A 21,711-nucleotide genomic window follows, 5' to 3' on the forward strand; every position below is an offset into this window, starting at 1 on the left:
AGAAATGTCTTTCTACTTAAACTTAAACGTACAATCATTGAACTACTAAATCCCATTAGGCATCCATTAGAAGCAACCGTTGTCAGTCACCTTTGCAACAAACATAAAATAAGGCTTCCCCATAAAAGCCGGAAGGAAGTGCACCGGAGAGAGAGGCAAAAGGCTACGGAAACAAATGCAAAAAAGTTCAAAACAGTGCACTTTGTTTTCCTGTCTCTCCTGGTGGTGGTGCAGCTCCGCACGTTTACTAACAACAAACCAAACCTGTAGATGGCAACAAATTGCATGCACTTTCTTCCCTGCTCCTGCGAAGGACACACATTCAGCAAGTGGTTGAGACGAGCATTTTATTTCTTTGCTGTTTACAAGTTGGATGTTGCACGGGGATATGGAGCTTTGTATGTAGGATATTCTAGCCCAGTCCTTTCTAAGAGTTGGGTGAGATGGGTATTGTATCGAATTCTACTGATTGAATATTTTCGGAAAGCATGATTTGCTTTCGAAGTGGTTGTCGGTAGGTACGTTCTTAATACATAATATGGTTTGATGTAAGAAACGTATGTTTTGAAAGTAGACATTTTTATTTTATTATTCCTGGTTCTATTTGTATTATACAAATTATGGGTCATACACAAATTACGTTACGGGGTGAAGGGAGTCAGGCACAGCATGACAAACCTTACAAAATGTTTGGAGCTCTCATACATGCTTTTTTGTATACTCAGCAGATTGAAACTTGTGCTAAACCAAAGGAACATCTTGATGGCTTTATCCTCCATAATGATACTCCTTGGAGTATAGGTATTCAGATTTACCCAGGAATTACATCACGAATTCATTCGAAAACGTCTCAATGAATTCCTCAAGAAATTCATCAAGAAAAAATCCCCCAGTGGTTTCACCAGGTTTATTGTCAGGGTTTTCTTCTAGGATTCTTCCTTAAATTTCACTAGGAATTTCTCCAGCGATTCTTTCTAGTATTTTTTCAACAGATTCCTCCGAAGATTTATCCAGAAACTTCACAAAAGGATTTCTACAGTGATTCATTTAAGAATTTCATAAAAAATCATCCAAAGATTTAGTTGAGAATTCCTCCAATGAAACTCCAGCAGTTCTTTAACAGACTCTTTCAGGTTGGTATACGAAGAGGTATTCGTCCTAGGATTTCTTAAAGCATTACTTTTAAATTCTACCATAAATTCCTTCATGGATTCGTAACGGAATTTATTCATCAATGCCTTCCAGTATTTTTTGGATGATTGCTTCAAAAGTTTTTCCAGGGATATATTAAGAAATTTATCTTGGGAATTCTTTGAGATTTTCTCAAGTGATTTCTTTGGTGGTTCCTCCAAAGATTTCTCAAGAAATCGTCCTATGAATATTTCCACAAATCTCAAAAAAAAAATTCCAGTTGTTACTTCAGGGATTCAAACTTTAGGGATTCATAGAAATGATTTGTTTAATCCTCTGAGTAAATATCTGCGAAATCCCTGGAGGAATAATGTTTCGAAATTTTGTTGAAGCTTTCTGATGGAATACCTAGAGTGGAGAATGGAAGAATTTTTATTTCAATCCATCGTGGAATTCGTGGTAGATTTTATCATGGAAGTATTGGTGGTTCTACGAAAAAAAAAGTCTTGTGGAGTCTTTGGAATTTTTTGGTCGACTCCTTGGAGGATTTTCTGATAACTCTGAGTAAATTCTACGAAGGGATATTCTAGTAAAACCTTTGAGGTCTTTTAAGGTAGAACTCCTGGCGAAATTCTGGTAGACTTTAACGATGGAAATTCTGGCGAAGCTCTGGTGATATTCCCAGCTCTTCCAGCTCCTGGTAAAATTCCTGCATAAACTTGAGAAGTCTCTGAAGAAATTACTGGTCGAACCTTTATAGGAAATAGTAATCGAACCCCTTGAGAAATTCGTTATTAGACCCTTAGAGATTATCTTGGCGGAATCCTTGGAGGATTTTTTTCCAGAATGTTATTATTATTATTATTTTCTTTATTAAGGAGATTTTCAGCCCTATGGCTGGTTCATCTCCGTATTTTATTTTTTTTTCAGAATGTTTTGGAAGAACCTGTCAAGGATTTTTTGAATTATCGGAAAAACCACAGTGTAAATATTGATGGAGTTTCGGAAAGAATTTCTCTTGGAATCCCCATGAGAATTTTAGCTGAAATCCTTGGAGGTTTTCTTGATGGAAACTATCTGATGCGATTCCAGATGAAATACATGGTCGAACCTCTGGTGGAATCCCTGGAGGGTTTTTGTGGTGGAATTTTTAGTTTGATTCTTTATAGGAAATTGTAGTGGAATTTTCGTAGGTATTCCTGAACAAGTTGCTGAAGTAATCCTTGGAAGAATCCCTGAAGGAATTCTTTTTTTATGAATCCCATGAGGAACACTGGTGGATTCCCAAATTGCCATTCCGGAAGGAATCTTTTGAAGAATTCCCTACACCCTTAAACGGATTCGCCGAGAACCCAACAGCTGATACCTCGATAATAATTTGACGATGCTCGGTAACGTTTGCCGAGATCTCGGCAAAAAAAATTGGATTGCCGAAATCTCGGTAAAATAACTACCGTGATTCGGTATTGAAAATTACCGAATTCTACTCGGCGAAAAGTTTTACTGAGGTCGGTGAAATGATTTAAGTGTGTAGAGAAACCCCTGGAAGAAAATTCTGTAGAATTCCATAATGAATTCCGGGAGGAGTCCACAGTTAATAGCCTAATGGAACCCAGAATAACCGTGGTAGATTTCCTAGAGGAACCTTGAGAAGAATTCCTGATAGAATTTCTGACAAAACATCTGATGGAAACCTAAAAGCTGTTCATGATGGAGTCTCAGGAGGATCTTAAAATGAAATTTTACTTTTTTTAATGGAAGAACTTCTAAAGGAATCCCTGCAGAAAATTCTTATGAAATCTATAGAAGAACTCCTGGTAAATTCTCTAGAGAAACTTCTGATGGAATCCTTGCCAGAACAAAGAACTTCTAGTGTAATCACTGGAGGCATTCCTGATGGAATCCCTAGTGAAACTCTTTATAGAATCCTTGTATGAATTCCAGGTAGAATCTCTCATGGAAACCTTCGGATAAAATAACTACAAGAACACCTAAAGAAACTTCCCTCTATAATTCCTAGAAGAACTTCTGATGTAATCTCTGGAGGAGCTCCTAATGAAATCCCTGGACGAATTTTTGATAATATGCCTGCCGGAACTCTTTTTTAAATCCCAAGAAGAAATCCTGATGGAATTCTTTGAGGAACCACTAACATAATTTCTAGTCTAGAGGAATTCCTGCTGCAAATTCCAAAGGTACTCCTGATGGAATCCTTAGAGACAATTCTGAAAGAACCCCTTTAGGAATTCCAGATGAAATCTCTGAAGGAATTCCTGATGGAATCTCTAGTAGAATTTCTTATGGAATCAATGTAGGAACTCCTAATAAAATCCCTGGAGGAACTCCTCATGAAATCGTTTGAAGAACTCCATTTGATAAACGTAGAGGAACTCCTGAAAGAATCCCTATAGAATCATTTGATCTGATATCTAAAACGACTGGTAATAAAATTCCTGGAGGATTTACTAATGAACTCCCTGAAGAAACTTCTAATGTATCTCCAGAAGAACTCCTAATGTCATTCCTGGATGAACTTCTGATGTTATCCATGGAGAAGTTCCAGGAAAAATCACTGAAGAAACTGCTGATGGAATCCCTGGAAGAACTCTTAATGCAATCCCCAAAAGAAATCCTGATGTATTCCCTTGAGGAGCTCCTGAAAGAATATCTGAAGGAATTCCAGGTGGAATCTCTGAAGAAACTTCTGATGTAATGTCTAGAGGAACTCCTGATGCAATCTATATAGGAAATCCTGTTGAAATTTCTTATGCAGTTACCGATAAGATTCCTGAAGAAATTCCTGATGGAATCCCTGGAAGAGCCTCTTATGCAATCCCTTATAGAAATCCTAATACATTTCCTTGAGGAACTCCTGATATAATCTCTGGAGAAATTCCAGGAGGAATCTCTGAAGGAACTTCTGATATTCCTAGAAGAAATCCTGATGGAATTCCTCTGGAGGAACTCCTGATAGAATTTCTGGAGGAATTTCAGATGGAATCTCTGAAGGAACTTCTGATGGAATTGCAAGAGGAACTCCTGATGAAATCCACAATAGAACTCTTGTTGGAATCCCTAGAAGAGCTTCCGATGGAATCTTTGAAAATTATTCGAAGACATCTTTGGAAGAATCACTGGAGTTTTTTTTAGAAGAATTTCTATGAAATATCTGACTATATTTCTTGAAGAAAACTTTTAAGGCAATCCTTGGAGAAAGTAGTTTAATCCCTGAAGAAGTGGCCGAAAATATCCCTGAAATATTACCTGGGGAAACGATACAAGTGAAACTCGATTTGAAATCTCCGAAGGAGCTCTTGGAGGAATTTCTGAGGGAATCCTAGAACAAATTTCTAGAGGAATTCTTTAGAGCAATTGAAAAATAAAGGAATTACACATGGAATTCATGGAGGAATCTTTGGAGGAATTCTTGGAAAAATTTCTGGAGGAGTCTCTGGAAAAACCCGTTGAGAAATTTCTGGAAAATATATGACCTATGCATAGTCTAGATGGAAATTTTTAAATAATTACTGAAATCCTTGGAGAAGTTTTCGAAAAATATCTGAATTATTTCATGGCGTAAATTCTCTAGAGAAATTACTTTCCTTGAATGATTTGCTTGAGAAATACTGTGGAGGTATCTCTGGAGACATTTGAATGAGGAATTCCTGGAGGAAACCTTGATAAATTTTCGGAATGTTCCCTGGATGAATCTTTGGCAGAGTTTCTAGAATATTCTTTGGACGAATTCCGGGTGAGTTTCTGTTTTAATCTTTCGGGGAATTTTTTCAGAGAATTTTTCTGGAAATTTCCTGCAGGTAGTTCTTGGGATGTTTGCAACAGGAAGGTTCCTCGAGCAATTACCCCGGAGTTTCTTCCATAGTTCAGTTATTCAAGGATTTCTTATGGAGAATTGCTAGGATTTTGTTGAAATTTGGCGTGACATAATTTGTGTGCAATCCCTTACTTATAATGACTAAGTTTCATCACTTTGAACTTGGAAGCTGCAAAATCAACATAGCTTCTAAAACGAATGACGGGCTACTTAGCCTTAATTTATGACTGGTTCGATTTACGAATTGAGCTTTCCCACAAGAGCTTTGCGACTTCCTGCATGTAGCATGATACGAGTCACGCGACTTGCAGCGGAAGCTTTGAAAATCGCATCGCATGCCTCATCGGCCAAGAGACATAAGCTGAAATATTTCACTGAATCCATGCGTGCAACGTAGCAATGTACACCAAATTAGGGCAGCTATACAACATCTCGTGATTCAGCAACATACACGGAGAGAATGAAAAACCCACATTTGGGTATTTTTTTAACTTATTTGTTTTTCCCCTATTTCATTCGCACACAGATAAAAATATTTAAATTTCAATGTAGCGTAAACAGAAGAGTACAGTAAAAGTAAATCAAATTCATCTATTGTTTCAGCATTACGTTTAATTTTCAACTAGAGATGCTTGAATGTTACATGATCGTGTAAATTTAAAGTGCATTCGATTGAAAAATAAGCGATTTGTTGTTGACATTTCAGTTTTTTTTATGCTCCAAATATGTGCATGAAAATAAACTGACATTTACATTTATTTTTAGCTGTGCACCTTCTATTGTTGTCAGAGAACGATGAGCAAAACCACCCAAAACCCGAACCTTAGTGCCTCACCGCCAAATTGAGGTAGTGGTTGCAAATTGAGTGGAAAGAACATAACAAGTACTTTTTTCGCATGGTTGTAAATGAATCTTCATCCTCGTTAACCTAAAATTAGGTGAAAAATAAAACAAACGAAAAATCAAATCATCATGGGCTATGAACACATTTTTTCTTTATTAAACAATAAATTTATGATTACAACGAACGTTCAAGATTTACATGCAGTAATAAATCGTATCCTGGGGTATACTTTCCCCGTATTAAATATCATTATCTATCTCAGCGAGAGAACGAATTAAGAGAAAACTTATCCAAACTGTATAATAAGGCGTGTCATTAGATCATTAAATTTTCGCGCATTCTTCTGTCAAATTTCGCGCTAAGATCGCGCTGATTTTCAATCGTTTCCTAATTAAGGGGACACGGGAGACCGTGTTATTTTTCCTATCTTTCGTCTCACTCTAACAATAATCATCAAAACTTTGAGGAAGCAAATCTCGAGTTTTAGTGAACCGATGAAGCTGAAAACTTATGGGGTTGTGCACTGCATATATAGAATCATACTGATACATTTTTGCATCGATATATGGTGTGGTTCTTGGGATTTGCTTCTTGAAATGGATAGGGTGATTATGATGACGTCCCGTGCGGCCTTAATACTCTCTCTCTATCTTTCTCTCCTAACGAAATTTGAAGGTAACTAAAGCGACTTAATAACTACAACAAAACTAGATTTAATCCAATTTCGACTTAACTTAAAATAAACTGACTCAATTTCTTAAAAATTTTGAGAATTTGAACACTTTCGTTTACGTTTGTGTTTGCATTGTCGACTAGTGCTCTTTGAAATGAAACTCGCTAACTGTATGTGTGTAGAGAAATCGGGTTTGCCTAAAATCGTAGATTTTTCGCGCGCTAGAAATGGAGGAGGGTCCAAACGACGACGGCAGTATACATTCGAAACGCGATTCTGTTCGTTTGTTTGAGTGTTTTTTTTTTTAGTGTAGTGTGAGATGCCTTCGGCGTTCATCACGGCAGCAGCGGCATCTTCCAGTGATCACCGTTTTCTGAATAAGCTCTTGCAGATCCTTGCCACAGAGGGTTTCCGAAACGTTCCTTACATTAATACTGTACATTGTTTGCTTCAAACTGCCATCGCTCTGGTTCTACTATGGACGAGGCGTGGCCTCGGTGGAGCGAGGGGTGGTTGAGAGGGAGCCCTTTCAATTAAAGCGAACGACCTTATACGGGTATTTCTGGCTAGGATGTGGAACGTATCCCGTTCCGACGATCATGTGTTGTAGATTCCCTTTCACTCCCAAGTCCTTGACCTGCTGGTGCACGTACGGAAGGGAGGCCAGCACGTAGCTTTCGATTTCGCACTCGTTGGATCCTCGCAGGATACGGAAGCGGCCGTTTTCGCCCCACCAGGTGCCCCACGAGTTGACGGCGATCTGCGGATAGAAAGAAGAATGATTAAAGGCGCGCCTTTAGTTATGTTACCCGGAGGTCTGGTGAGAATGAAGTTTGCAGACTCTTGCTTACTCACGCTACACGCTTTGTTTTCTGTTACACATTGATTTGCAAGCCTCTCACAACGCTAGAAAATTCCTTTGTATTTTCACGCAATTTTGCGTGTTAGTAGATCTGCTCATTGATCCCAACACAATAACCTAACATTGGTTGAATTTCCAAAGATCCCATTAAATATTTTGCCTTTGATGCCATTAGAAAAATGTACTTAAATTTGGATTGATTGTTTTACAGAAGTAATGCCGGTCGCAATAACCTCGATTTTCACAAACTTCGTAATTTTGACAGATTTGTATCGATTTTATTTATTTGTTAGTTTGTCTTGTTTCGCGACAAATCAGTGATATTTGTAAATTTCGCTATGGAAAATATTCATTATTTTTGAACTTCAATCAAAAATCGTTCAAAAATTCTAGCAACAAACAAAACTCACAAAGAATGTCCTATGTGATTCTTCCACGAACTTTTCAGGCATTCAACCATGTGCCTTGAGAAGGTTCCTCTGAGATTTCCTATGGCAATTTCTTCTTGAATTATTTTCATAATTTTCAAAGCCTTCTCCAAAAACTCCTTTACTAGTTTTCACTGAGTTCGCTCTGGGATTCCCACTCCGCATAAAAAAATTTCTCTTAGAATCTCTATCGAATTGCTTGAAAACTCTTGAAGAATTCCGCCAGAGAATGCTTTAAAAAATAACACAGCGTAACAAAAATTACAGTTTTGCGTGTCTCAAGGATCCAATTATGTGTCTCCAGTAGATTTGTGGTTGCTGAATCTGATGCCATTCTCAAAATTTTACCAGCACGTCCAAATTTGTAGGTACAGGTCGCCAAAGTTGTATAAAAATCTGATTTTCTTGATGATTATCTAAAATTTAAAGCTTAAAACTTTTTTGCGATCTAATCCAGCAAACATGCAAAACAAGACTTAAAATTTCATTATAGAAATAATTTGGTTGAAATTTCCTGATTAAATTTAGATAAAACCGATTTTTTAAAATGCTTGCTATCTCCATACAAAATTCTTCGTTTCTCTTATATGGCAAAATACAATACTTTTTTAAACCACCAAAAAATAAATTCGCCGCATAGAAAGTATTATAAACTTTGATGATAAGGGTTCATTCATTTATTTCATAACACTGAAATTGGCCATTTTGGGCAACCACCCACCCCCTTGTAACGCTTTTTGTATGAATGTTATTCAATTTTTGTATGGGTCGTAACATCGCTAGGACACCCACCCACCCCCTCTAGCGTTATGAAATTTGTGAATGGGCCCTAAGTATTGTTATACACATGAAGTTTGAATTCTGTGACAAATAAGGCGAATAAATTTCCATTCAAGCTGGCAAACTTGCATGCAAGTTGGCTAAAATAGTCAATTTCAACTGTTCGCCAACAGTTGCTCCTAAAGTTTCTCTACACGATTGTTTGAAAAAATCACAGCAAAAATTATCCAGACTTCCTGCAAAAAATAAATGATTCTTCCAGGTGTTGCACAAGAATTTCATGAGCAGTTAAAAAGAATTCATTTGGGGAAATGTTATTCATGATTTCTTAGAGATGATTTCTCCGCAGATCTATCTGCATTTTATTTTTTTTTTTAGATTTCTCTTATATCAAGGAGCAATATCTTGCATTCCTTAAAAACTGTCCTGAAAATATTTCCTTAATGTTTTTTCAAAAATGCCTAAAAATAAATGTTCAAAGAATGTTTGCATTTCTATAATATTCTTAGTGGAATACGTTCAACTGTTCTTTCCAAAACTCTTTTGCGAAAATACTCAAAGATTTCGCGTGTAATTTGTGTCCAGGGATTCCTTTGAAAATTATATTATTGTTGCCCTAACATTCTTCCGAAAAATTTACCAGAGAGTCATCTTAGTATTTTCCAGATATTTTTTTCTTTAAACCACAGTAAAGATTCTTTTGTTTTTTTTTTGTAAAGAAATTTTTCATCGTATTTATTAAGATTTTACAATTTGATCTTGAATTTCTTAAAAAAAATCTTCAGAAGTTCCATAAAGTATTCTTTTAGGTTCTATAAATAACCCATTTTTTTTCTTAGGATTCTTCCATGAATTATATTTAAAAATTTCTTCACTCTCCATGTTTGGTTCAAAAACTACTCCAGGAATATCTCAGATTACTAGAGAAACACATACAAAATATGGTTTGACAGAACTTTGTTGGTAAATTTTTTAATAGTTGGAGCTCAAATACAATTCGAAAAAATCTACTTTATTCCTGTCATAAAATTCAAGAATTAAACCGCAGAATTTCTGAATCTTGTTGACAATGTACCGCATAGAAAAGCTTAAGTAACCGTTGTAGGATTAACTACGAAAATTCTTGTTATTTGTTCTTATTTTTCATAATAAAATATGAATAATAAAAAACGGATTTAATTTTTAATAAAACCATTTGAATGCCGGTAATTTTTAAGAACATTAAGAAAAAAAGAACAATTGTGGTAAATTCGTAATGTAAGATTTTAATGATTTTAAATCTCAGGGGAAACTTTTGCATCACTTTTAAATTTTTTTAAGGAATTCCTGATGGACTTCCAGAGATCAGGAGCCACACGTATGAGAATACTGCAATTTTTCGAAAATCCTATAATTTACCCATTTTAGATTCTTTAAAATGTTGCATTCTGGAGTATGGAAAGATTGTTGTACGAGGTTCCTCAAAGCATCATACAAAGGAAGGAGAAACAACAAAATATTGAAACAGGTTGAACAATATTTAAGCAAAGGTACAATGAAAGGTAATTTATAATCTTTTCCCTAGATGTGATTTACAGGACATTCAAACCTCTTTAATGAATTTACAAATAAACCAAAGTTTTCAATAAGTTTCATCAGACTCTTCTTCAGAAATTATCCTTCCTTGACTTCAGGTTTTCTAGAATTCTGCCAGAAAGCCTTTAGAAATTCAACCCTCGTATCGCACGATAATTCAAACCAAGAATATGGATTGCGCCAATAATTGGTAAAATTGTTTGTAAAGAAGTGTTTTAAGGGAAATCAATATAGATTTCTTTATGAATACCCTTATCAATCCTTTCCTTTTTCCAGTTATTTTGCTACATGTTTTCTTTACAGATTCCTTTACCGCTATTCGAAAGCAAAAGTTTTCCAATTCCTAAATAATCCATGGATTTGAAGCTAAATTTTTAGAAAAAAAAAACAGAAGATTTTTTGACGCAATTCATGATTGTGGTGAATAGACTTGTTATAGATTGAAATATAAAAAATAAAGTGAATTGTTTTCGATTCTACTTTTATTATGCTAAGCGTGTCAAGAGATGTCAAACAACGAGCGAAAATGAACGAAAAGCAGATTAGGCGAAACGGGCGAAACGAGAACTGTGCGGGAAAGAAGCCAGTTTTGAAAATAACTTTTGTAGCGAACGGTCGGTGTTTGCTATAGTGTGTTTATTTGTTGGTTCGACTCAAGTTTGGCCGATCAGTTAGGTTTCGGTCACTACAATGATGTATTTTGAAAATTTGAAATTTGAAAATAACTTCAAATTTGCAAAGGTTCGCAAGCTACCCTACAATATTCCTTGAGAAATTTGATTATACCAAAATTCTATGAAGAATATTAAAGAGATTTTTATGAAAAATTTTGATGCAAATCTGTTGAAAATGAATCAAATAATTTTTGAAATAATAAGTTTCTAGAAAAATTACAGTTTAAGCAATAAATTGATTGTTGCAAATATACTTAAAAAATGAATCAAAATCAAAGAGATAATTTAATGGTGGAATGAAACACTATGGTAGATTACATTTTGTAACACCAGTAGACGAATTCCAGCGCGTATTTTCTTCGAAGAAAAGAAAATTTTCTTGCTGGTGAGTAATGGAAGAAAATTTCTTCTCTTCGAAGAAATTGTTCGCCGGAATTCACCTACAGGTCTGCCATTCATCCGAAGAAAACTTGGCCATGCCGAAATTCCTTGAAAGTTAAGCCTCATTTTTCGCCTGTTTAGACGCCTGAGACTAAAAAAAATATATATTTTTTTTTCACTTCACTTTCTTCCATGCAAACTCTTGGGATTCTTTCATAAATTCCTCTGGGATTCTGTTGTAAATCCCTGTGCAATACTTCCCAAAAACTCGTTAAGAAACTTCCAGATGTCTCCCGGCGATTTTTTTTAAACTTTTGTTACGGAAATTCCTCTGAAATTGTTTAGGAAATTTGTCTGAAATTCATCCGAAAATTCCTCTGAAATCGTTTGGAAATCCTCCTAGCACTCTTCAAGAAATCCTTCTTATATCCTTACAGAAATCATGATTTATTGTTTCAAGAAATCAACCTGAGCTTATTTTAAATATCCGTTTGAATTTTTTCCGGTAATTCCTTCGATTCATGAGATTTTTTCTTAGATTCTTTGAAAAAATAACTCTGTGATTCTTCTGAAAATTCATCAGGAAGTGTTCTTGATGATTTTTTCGTGATTTATCAGTTGATTTCCTTGGACATTTTCTCAAATCCTTGGTGGAATCTTCTGAAAATCCCTGTTGAGTTAGAATTGAAATCCTTCAAAAAAAAAAAAAAAAAACTACCGGACAGTCTTCTGGGACTTTTGGAAAATACCTATGAGATTCTTCTATTACTGATTTCTTTTTCTGAGAATCTTATGAAAGTTGCTTTTAATTCCGTAAATTCCTTTTGAAATTATTCCATGAATCTTTCTGAGATTCTAACGAAAATGCCCCAAGGATTCTTCCGAAAATGTTTCTAAGATTATTAGGAATTTAATAAGTTTGAATAATTCATTTCGATTCTGTTAGAATACTTCCGGATACTTCTCGAGTATTCTTCAGGCAATCTTTCTGGGATACTTCCGAAAATCTCTCTGAATTAGTTTAAAGATTATTCTAGTTCGATATCCTTCTCCGAAGTTCTTCCGTATATTCTGCTGAAATCCTTCAAGCTGTCTTTCGAGCATTATTCCTAAACCGGTTCCGGTATTTTTCTTAAAGTCCTCTTGGTAAGGTTTCACAGAACCTTAGAAATTTTTATTTATTTTTTTTTTGAAATGGCTCTGCAATTCTTACGTAAATCTTCTCGGATTATTCCGGAATTGTGCTGAAATTGTTCAGAATATTTTTCTCCTTAAGATTCTCCTAGAAATCTTGCTGGAATAAGTCAGGTTATTCCGAAAATCCTCCTGAGATTCTTCTGGAACTATTACAAGGGTTATTCTAAAAACCTTTCTGAGTTGCTTCCAAACATATCTCTGTGACTTTTCATTATACTTTCTGGGGTTTTCCAAGTTATCATTGAAGAAAACGTTCGAAAATTTCTATGGCATTCTAGCGGTATTCCTCACGAAATATTTTTGCAATTCCTCTGAGAATGATTCTTTCAAAAATCTGTCGGAAATTCTTCTTAAAACCTCTCTGGAAATGTTTCCGTTTTTTAGGTTATCTGCCTTGTCTCAGATTTTTATGGAAATACCACTAGGATTCTTCCAACAATCCTACTGGGATTTTTTCGGAAAAATATGGGAATCTTCCAAAAATCAATTTGTTAGAATTCTCGGAGATATTCGAAAGAATAGCTGTAAGATTGCCGAAAAGAGAAAAGGGGGAATTTCCGAAGGATTCAAAAGAGATATCCGGCAAAATCCCAGAAGGAATTCCGGAAAAAAATTCATAAGGAATTTCCATAAATATTCCACAGCAATTTCTAGAAGTGTTCCAGCAAAAAAATCCGAAAGTATCTCAGAGGGTATACGGGAGAATTCATGAGGAATTTCTCCAAGAGCCCCAGAGGACTTTCTGGAAGATTTCTAAGGGATTCATGTAAGCAGGAAAACTCTTCGATGATTTTGTGAGGGAATCCCAGAGGGATTGTTTCAATTATTTCAGAGAGATTTCTGAAAAAAAAATCGTCTCGAATAGTTCCCGGAACATTGTTAGAAGAATTCTCTCAAAAACCACAGAGGTATTATTGAAAGTATTCTAGGCGAATAATAAAAATAGTATTCCAAACGAATCGCCGAAAGAATTCCATAAGGATTTACGAAGAAATCTAAAAGCAGTATTCCAGAAGAATTTCTTGGTAAATATCAAAGTGATTGATATAATAATTTCAGAAAGATTTCCGGATGAATTTCCAACGAAATTCTGAATCCCCGAAGGATTTCCGGAAAAATTTCCAGAAGAATCTCAAAATAGATTCATAAGAATACAAGAAAGATTTCCGAAAGAACCCTTGAAATATTCTAGGCATCTGATATATCTCTAAGTTATTGTGAAAACCAAAGTACTCTTGAAAATATCGCTCTGAGATTCTTCCAAACAATTTTATAGAACCCTTCCGGTATTACTTCTAGGATTCTTCAGAACATATTTTTGGGATCCTTGCAGAAAACCCTCTATGATTTTTGGGTGTATCTCCTCGGGATTTATTTTTAAATCCTTGGAATTATAATCTTAGAAAAAAAAATTCAGAAATATTACGGAAGTATCTATCAAAAATCCTGATCGGATATTTTTAAATGATTCTTCCAAAGATTTCCTAGAGCCCTAAAAAAGAGAAATTCTTCTGGAATTCCTCCGAACTTTAAGATTCTTCCGAAGAAAAAAATCCAAGATTATTCCGGTAATACTCCTGAGATTCTTAAGAGAATGCATCTGGATTCTAACGAAAATCCTTTTGGAAAACTTTCGAGGATACTTTCGATAATCCTTCTGGAATTCTCCTAAATGCCTCTGTAATCTTTTTGTCAATATCCTTACAGTACTTCTGGAATTCCTCCGAAAATCCTACTGGAATTCTTCCGGATTTCTTTGGATGAATCTTTCGGAAAATTTTATGGGATTCTTTCGGAAATCTTTCTGAGGATAATTAACGAACGAATCACAGAGAGATTGCTGAATGAATTTTGGGGGGATTTCTAGAAGAATTACTTGAGGATTTCAGAAAAATCTTAAAAGAGTCCCATGAAGATTTATGGAAGAATAACAAATGGATTTTTTTTATGTATTTCATAGTGATATCCAAAAGAATGAGTTGTGTTTGATCCTTCGACCTTGACGCTTGCTCCTGCGGGGGCCGGAGATGAGCGCAGGATCAAACATGTCGCGCATCGGTCGAGTAAAGTGAAAAAGTGCCGCGTTCGATTAGTTCTTTTTGATCTTTCGACGTTGACGCTTGCTCCTGAGCAGTGCGTCAAGAAAGCCCGAGTAGTCGTCAGTTGTTTTCCAAAACACATTTTTCTCTTTACCTTTATTTTTGTTATTAAAAAAAAAACTTTGAATGGTTCGACACTACGAGTGTAGACTTGTGAAAGGTTCACTTTATTCAACAAACTTTGAAAGGTTCGTCACATCAAGTGTCGGCATAATTTTTCTCTACATTGTTCATATCAAATGAAAATATTATATTTACATGTAAGCATGTTTATATCTCACCAATAATTATTTATCATGGTCTAATCGCTTATCAAAGTGAATCTTATGACACAACGAACCTCCACATTAACAAACATCCCTCCCAGTAACCTTTGTGGAGATGCAGAGGCAAACACGGTCTCCAAATAGCAAAGGTTACACACTAACATTCCTTCCCCCAATCCTACCTGACTGCAAGGACGTGGCCGGCGGCGTTATTGACCATGTATAAATAGAGGCACTGAATTATGCACACTGCAGAAGATTATGCCCAATCCCAGCCGATCTTCTAGTTGATTCTTTGTGCATTTTCACTGACTTCGGTCAATCACGGAATAGCAACCATTGATATGTGTAGTCAGTCTAAGCTAAGCTAAGCTAAGCTATGTCATAGTGATATCCAAAAGAAGTTGTTCTTTCGGAAGGGCCCCTGTAAGATTTTCAGGAAATTCATAGGGTTTTTGGAAGAATTCACTAGGGCATCCGGAAGAATTCCTGAACATAACTTCAAAGAAATGACCGGAAGAACTTCAGAAAGATTTGCGGAAGAATTTCAAACGGAATTTGCGAAACTACCTCACAGTATTTTTTATAAGAGTATTACAAAGATTTCCGTAAGAATCTCAGGGATATTTTTAAGAGTCTCAAAAGGGCTGGCCGAAAGTTTTCTTAAGGGATTTTCATTTAAATTCAGGAGTGATTCTCTAAAGGTTGTTTAATAAATGAAAATGGAAATTAACTAATAAAAAAAAAATCAAGAACATTTCCCGAAGAATCACAGGGAGATTGTATCAGAATATCAGAATTCCAAACGGATATTCAAAATTTTCCCAGAAATATTTCTGGAAAAACTGTAACAGGATTCCCGTTAGAAAAGGCCAGAAGAATTTCCAAACAATTTTGAGGAGTTTTCGGAAGAATTTTTGACTAATTTCTTGAAAAAAATTGTCCATAGTAATCTAGCTGTTTTTTTTTACCTTCATGAAAAAGATTGTAAAATAAAGCCCCAAGAGGTCTTTGGAAGAATTTCAACATGATTTCCGGAAGTACTCCATAGAGATTTCCGGAAGAATTCCAAGAATTTGAACGGAATAATCCGACAGTGAAAGAATTGATATTTTACTATAGTTTCAGACGGATTTCTGGGAAAAACCCAGAAGAATCGGAATAATCCTGAGAGAATCTAAGAGGGATATGCAAAAAAGTATCAGGTGCATTCACGAAAGAATTACTCGTGGATCTCTCGAAAAAAAAATCAGGGTTTTATTGAATAATTTCAGATGGATTTCTGGAAGAAAACGCGAGGCATTTTTGTGAGAAACTTTGAAAAATCTTTAAAAGTTATGCAGAAGAATCCCAGATCTATTTAAAGAATTTCGTCCCTCAGGAAAGCAATCGTAGAAACATTTTCGGCAGAACTCCAGGGAAATTTTACAGAAAAAAAAACCGGAAAGATTTCCATAAAAATCCAAGAGGAATTCCCGGAATTTGGAAGAATCACAGAGTGATCAGAGATACAACTATAAAAGTTTCAGAAGAATTTCCGAAAGAAACTGCGGAGAGAAATTTTTGGAAGAATCCCAGAAGGGGATTTTGGAAGACTCTCACAGGGATTCTTGGAAGATTCTCTGAAAGATTTTCTGTAGTATCCTAAATAAATTGCTAGAGGAATTCCAGAAATATTTCCGGAATAAGCCAAAAAGGATTTTTGGACGGAACTACAGAGGGATCTCCTGATAAATTTTAGAAGACTTTCATATAAGGGATTCCATGAGGATTACTGAAAGAACTTCAAAGATTTTTGGGATAATTCCAGAGAAATTTTCGGAAGAATTGATGAGGGGTTCCAGCAAGAATCTCAGCGAGGTTTTCCGACGAATCTCAGGAGGATTTTCAGAAGAATCACAGAGAGCTGTGGAATTTCTTGATGAATCCTAAAGTGATTCAATTTATAATCTTAGATGAACTTCTGAAAGAATCTCAGAATAAATGAAAGAAGAATAGGCAATAATCATTAATGGAAAAACTTTAGTTATTCGGTGACTTTTTTCTTAGTGTTCAATAACAATTGTTATTTTTTCCGTGCACGATTGCGAAAAATAAATCTGGCCATGGTGCAACAACCGCGCTATATTCGATGAATCCTATGCAACAAAAATTGTCGCCGCTATCCATCGAATTCGCTCACCAAAACCATTTTGGTGAATATAACAACACTGCTTCTTCTTCTTCTTTCTGGCGTAACGTCCCCACTGGGACAGAGCCTGCTTCTCAGCTTAGTGTTCTTATGAGCACTTCCACAGTTATTAACTGAGAGCTTACTATGCCAATGACCATTTTTGCATGTGTATATCGTTTGGCAGGTACGAAGATACTCTATGCCCTGGGAAGTCGAGAAAATTTCCAACCCGAAAAGATACTCGACCGGTGGGATTCGAACCCACGACCCTCAGCTTGGTCTTGCTGATTAGCTGCGCGTTTACCGCCACGGCTATCTGGGCCCCGTGACAACACTGCTACTGTGAATGTAAAAGAAAGTAACTCACCCAGTATTTAGTGACCTCGTAGCCGTGTCGCTCCTCTCCCCAACCGATCAGACGCACTGAGTGGTATCCGGCCCGTTGATCAGCGGAAGTCGATGCTGCCGAGTGGCGGTAGATGCCGCTCTTGTACGAGAAGAAGTCCCGGTGCACGCGCATGATAGCTACAAGAAGCGTAGATTCAGTAAGGGGTTCTAACTAATCAAAATACCAAACCGGTACCAACCTTGCACGGGTCCATGTTTCTTGATTTCGAGCATGATGTCGGTTTCGTTGTTCAGACTGAAGGCCGGGCCCATCTTGTACATGTTGGTTCGGTCCACCTTCATTGGCAGTTCGCAGTTGGCAGTGATCAGCGTATCCGACGGACGGATCTTGCAGACATTGTGAGCGGAGATGTACGGGTAGCACTCCTCGTTCACGGTTCTGGAAGAGTATGGGTTGAATAGAGACGCTCGGACGCAGATGATGAACAAACAGGACAGACTCACCCAACTTTACGGAGGTAGCTCCAGGCGGTATCCAGATGTCCTCCACTGCAACCCTGGCTTCTGCGGACACAGGAAACGATCTGCTGCGGGGCGAGCTGCACGGTTTCGCGGCCCTTCGACAAGATGGCAAAGCGATCGGAAGCAACGGAAGCGGTCGAAACGGCCCACGACGATCCACACCAACCTGGAAATCAAAAACGTCGATCAATTGATGTCCGTCTAAGGTGCTCAGGTCAACCTACCCTGATCTCTAACCTTTCCGATGAAACCGGGCCAATAGTTGGTGGCATCGAAGTGCGTCGGCAGATGATCCAGTCCGTTGGTGAGCCGGCTCATGGACTTGACCTTGATCTTCGGGTAGAACGTGCCCAGTCGCATTACTTTACCTTCGTCGTATTTGTGACCCCACCATTCGCTGTAGTTGGTGGCTTTCCAGCCGATCGATCGCTCCAAGTGATTCAGCTGCTTCAGCAGTTCATTGTCCGTCAAACAGACGTCGTCGGTGCAGGTCTTCGAACCATCCATATTGCATTTGCTGCGAAAAGTACAGAGTTCAACGAATAAAGTGACAACAATGATTGGAGGGTGCTTACCATGTATTGCAGTTATCCACCACGGGAGGATCGAATGGAGTGAAAGTTTGGCCGTTATGAGTACAGGGTACGGTCAAAGATTCTGGTGGTATCCCCAGGCACACTTCTTCGTAATCCGGACAACAGTCACCGTGTTCGCCACGATCGCAGAATTCATCACAGTAGCAGAGAGTAGCTGTAGAATCGTGTAACATGATTAGTAAAGAATGATGCAAGATAAACATTGAAGGGTAACTCACTTGAGATTGGTTGTGAGCAGCCATCCTGGCGTTCATGACAGCACCGGTCATATCTACGAGCAGCACAGTACGGCCCGGGATAGTCTGCACGGAATCGATTCGCTTCCACTAAGCTGAATACCAGCAGGACGATCGCTAGTTTTAACATCGTGTACCAATTTTGGCTAGACCTGGAATGGATGCGAAAAGATAGGGAAATATCGGGCGTTAAAATCGAGCTACATCCATTCATCATGGAAGTGGAGAAACTCCAGCACGTGCTCGTCGCACAGCCGGACAGACAGACGAATCGTAATGCAGGTCAACGATCAAAGTGGTGCTCCAGGCTGAGAGCGTTTCGGTTATTAGCTGGTCTTCGAGACAATAATGGTGAAAAAATTAACCGGGTTCAAGTGTGGAAGGGCAACGGTAAACATAACACATATTCGAATTGGCCACTCCGCTCTGCTCTCCTCATTACCGGGGTAAGGATGACATCAGCAAGCAATACGAAATCATTTAGTGAGTCGTCACTTTTCGTGTTCCGTTGCAGGAGGTGGGTTAGTGCTGCAGTGGCAAAAATCGTCGGTTCGATTCGCTGCTTTTTGAAGCGCGGGCTAAATTGATATGGTGATGAAAATCGACGTGTCAGTATTGAAGATTCGCAATTATTCTGTCGGTTGTTTTGGTTTTTAATTGCGAAAAGCTTTCTATTTCGACAGGAGGTTTGAGTATACGTCTGATAAATTCGTTAGTCTTAATCAATTTGACAGGAGCTTTAAAGCATCCAGATTATTAATCCAGCTATAGTAAAAAAAATGAAGAAGTTTTATGTATTCAAATAGCTTGTGTTAACTCATCAAGCATAAGGATCATTTCATACGCCAAACGTATAATCGATTATCACGGATTTCAATAATATTTTGGTCATTTCATTTACTTAATAGACGCAAGAAGCCAAATTTTATTCCTATCGGTTCAGCTCTCTGTCCATGGACAACTCTAACTACCGCTCGTGTATGAGAGTTTGACAAAAATCCATAATACTGTTCAACACTTCGGTAGTCGCGCTATTGTATTTTGCAAAACACAGGTGAAAAAACTCGCTTTTCATACACAACATCAGCGCGGTACTTTTGACGGTGGTCAACCAGTGCTTGTGTTTTCCCCATTTCTAACTTTCGTGTATCAGCTTATATGTTACAGGGGGAGTGTAAAAATGTCAGTGGAGGTTCATAGGGGGTTGATATTGTTTTCTAGTGCCGCTTACGATATTTTTCAGAAGGGCCGGATTCCATTATGGACATTAGTAGGAGTGGGCGAGACTCTAAGACACTACCCCGAACGCCACTACCCCGAATGCCACTACCCTGAACGCCATTACCCTGAAAGCCATTGCCCCGAATGGGTCATTACCCCGAACGCCATTACCCCGAATGCAAAACAGGTTGATAATTGTACGTTTCTTATGAGCATTAAACGACTTTGGCTTAAACAATATATTTTTTCAAATATTAGAGAATAAGAAAGGTGCTAGGAGTAGATGAAAAAAAACCGAATTTAGTACTATACCATTTAATTCCACTAGAGTTTGTATCCTTTGACAGATACGCGTATTTTGACCTCAACTGTAAGGCCGTCTTCAGTGTCGTCGAGTCTAGTACACGACACTGAAGACGGCCTTACAGTTGAGGTCGAAATACGCGTATCTGTCAAAGGATACAAACTCTAGTGGAATTAAATGGTATAGTACTAAATTCGGTTTTTTCATCTACTTATAGGTATTCTACTAAACAGCTCGAAGATTTATTATCAAGGTGCTAGGGTTTACAAGGTTTTTTTGGAATTGTCCTTCAATTTTTGTAAGATTCATGCAGATAAAATGCAATGCTCTGAAGAACAACCTATTTCAAAAAGAAGGGGGAATTTATCATGAAAAGTAGGAAAGCCTTCTTTTGGACCTCACTACCTACTTTTTCCACTCGAAATCTTTAGATTTCAGATTGCCGGCAATAGGATCTTCCAAAAGATTTTGTTTTTTAAACGATGGCAGTGGATGATAACCCAGATGTTATCGCTGCAAGTGTTTTTCTACGGGACCTGCTTAAGGTGAAGATGCATCGAAGCCAAACCTCGAATTTTCAAAAGCACAAATCCAAAGAACCTGACAACCGTTTGCGCTGAAAATCTCATCGATTGGTCATCAATAGCGAATGACTAGTGAGCTAATTTTCAGCACAAACGGTTGTCTGGTTCTTTATATCTGTGATATTGATCTTGAAACCTGATAGGCAATCGTTCCGCTGATGCATATTTGAAACACGGCGGCCTCTAATCGTCGCTACAATAAAAAAAATTTCGTTCATTTATGAGATGATTCTGCTGATTTCGATAAGATATCCACAAAAAAATGCTGTGTTTGTTTCAAGACAATGAAGAAATGATAATGGTAGAAAAGTGGTGAGCAGTTCCAAAAGAGACCTTACTGTTTTCTCCCGAACGGACTCAAATTCTAGAAAAATGAAAACGTCCGGTTCTTCATTTTCTTGATTTGTTAATCAATCAGAAAAAAAGAGGTTTTCAGTTTTACCAAATGATCGATTCTTTCTAGAGCCTTATTTTCAATGAAAACTGTTAAGACATCCTGCTCTCAAAAGATTAGCTGTTTCATATGAAAACCAGTGTCTAGCTTTTCCAATGACAACTTGAAAGAACTGCCTATTTAAGAAGGGCAAATTACTGATAAAATGCTTGAAGCTATGACGTGTATAATCACGATAACAATGTGATGTGCACAATCTTTGTTCATAAGAAAGGAAAATATAAGTTGAAAAATAAAATTGAAACATGGTCCACCGTCAAGGAGCCCAAATAACGGTGAACATGCTGTTCAGCAAGAATAAATTGAGGGTTATGGATTGACTTCCCTGGGCATAGAGGGACAAATACAAACATGGTCAAGTGACAAGAAAAACTCTCAGTCAATAACTAAGGAAGTGCCTACTGAGCTGAAAAACAGGACTTGTCCCAGCAAGTAGAAGAAGATAGTTGCCAACAGGATACTTTGAAAGAAAAGCTAACATGTGGAAGAAAAAAAATATGGATGAAAATTTTACCGTCGAATTTAACACAC

General features: G+C 37.3%; 1 protein-coding gene across 2 annotated transcripts in view; it reads right to left on the minus strand.

The window, feature by feature from the left end:
• Positions 1-6,452: 6,452 nt before the first annotated feature.
• Positions 6,453-21,711, minus strand: part of LOC5569443 (uncharacterized peptidase C1-like protein F26E4.3) — a 306,047-nt gene continuing 290,788 nt past the window's right edge. For both annotated transcript variants that reach the window (XM_021840968.1, XM_001658487.2), the window contains 7 exons: positions 18,600-18,769; positions 18,361-18,535; positions 18,010-18,302; positions 17,768-17,951; positions 17,503-17,702; positions 17,283-17,440; positions 6,453-7,240 (listed from right to left, as the gene is read on the minus strand). In XM_021840968.1, coding sequence (XP_021696660.1) covers positions 7,010-7,240; positions 17,283-17,440; positions 17,503-17,702; positions 17,768-17,951; positions 18,010-18,302; positions 18,361-18,535; positions 18,600-18,747 — 1,389 coding nt within the window. In that variant the 5' untranslated portion in view covers positions 18,748-18,769 and the 3' untranslated portion in view covers positions 6,453-7,009. The remainder of the gene's footprint in view (positions 7,241-17,282; positions 17,441-17,502; positions 17,703-17,767; positions 17,952-18,009; positions 18,303-18,360; positions 18,536-18,599; positions 18,770-21,711) is intronic.

This window comes from Aedes aegypti, chromosome 2, assembly GCF_002204515.2.
Source record: "Aedes aegypti strain LVP_AGWG chromosome 2, AaegL5.0 Primary Assembly, whole genome shotgun sequence".
Lineage (NCBI taxonomy): Eukaryota > Metazoa > Arthropoda > Insecta > Diptera > Culicidae > Aedes > Aedes aegypti.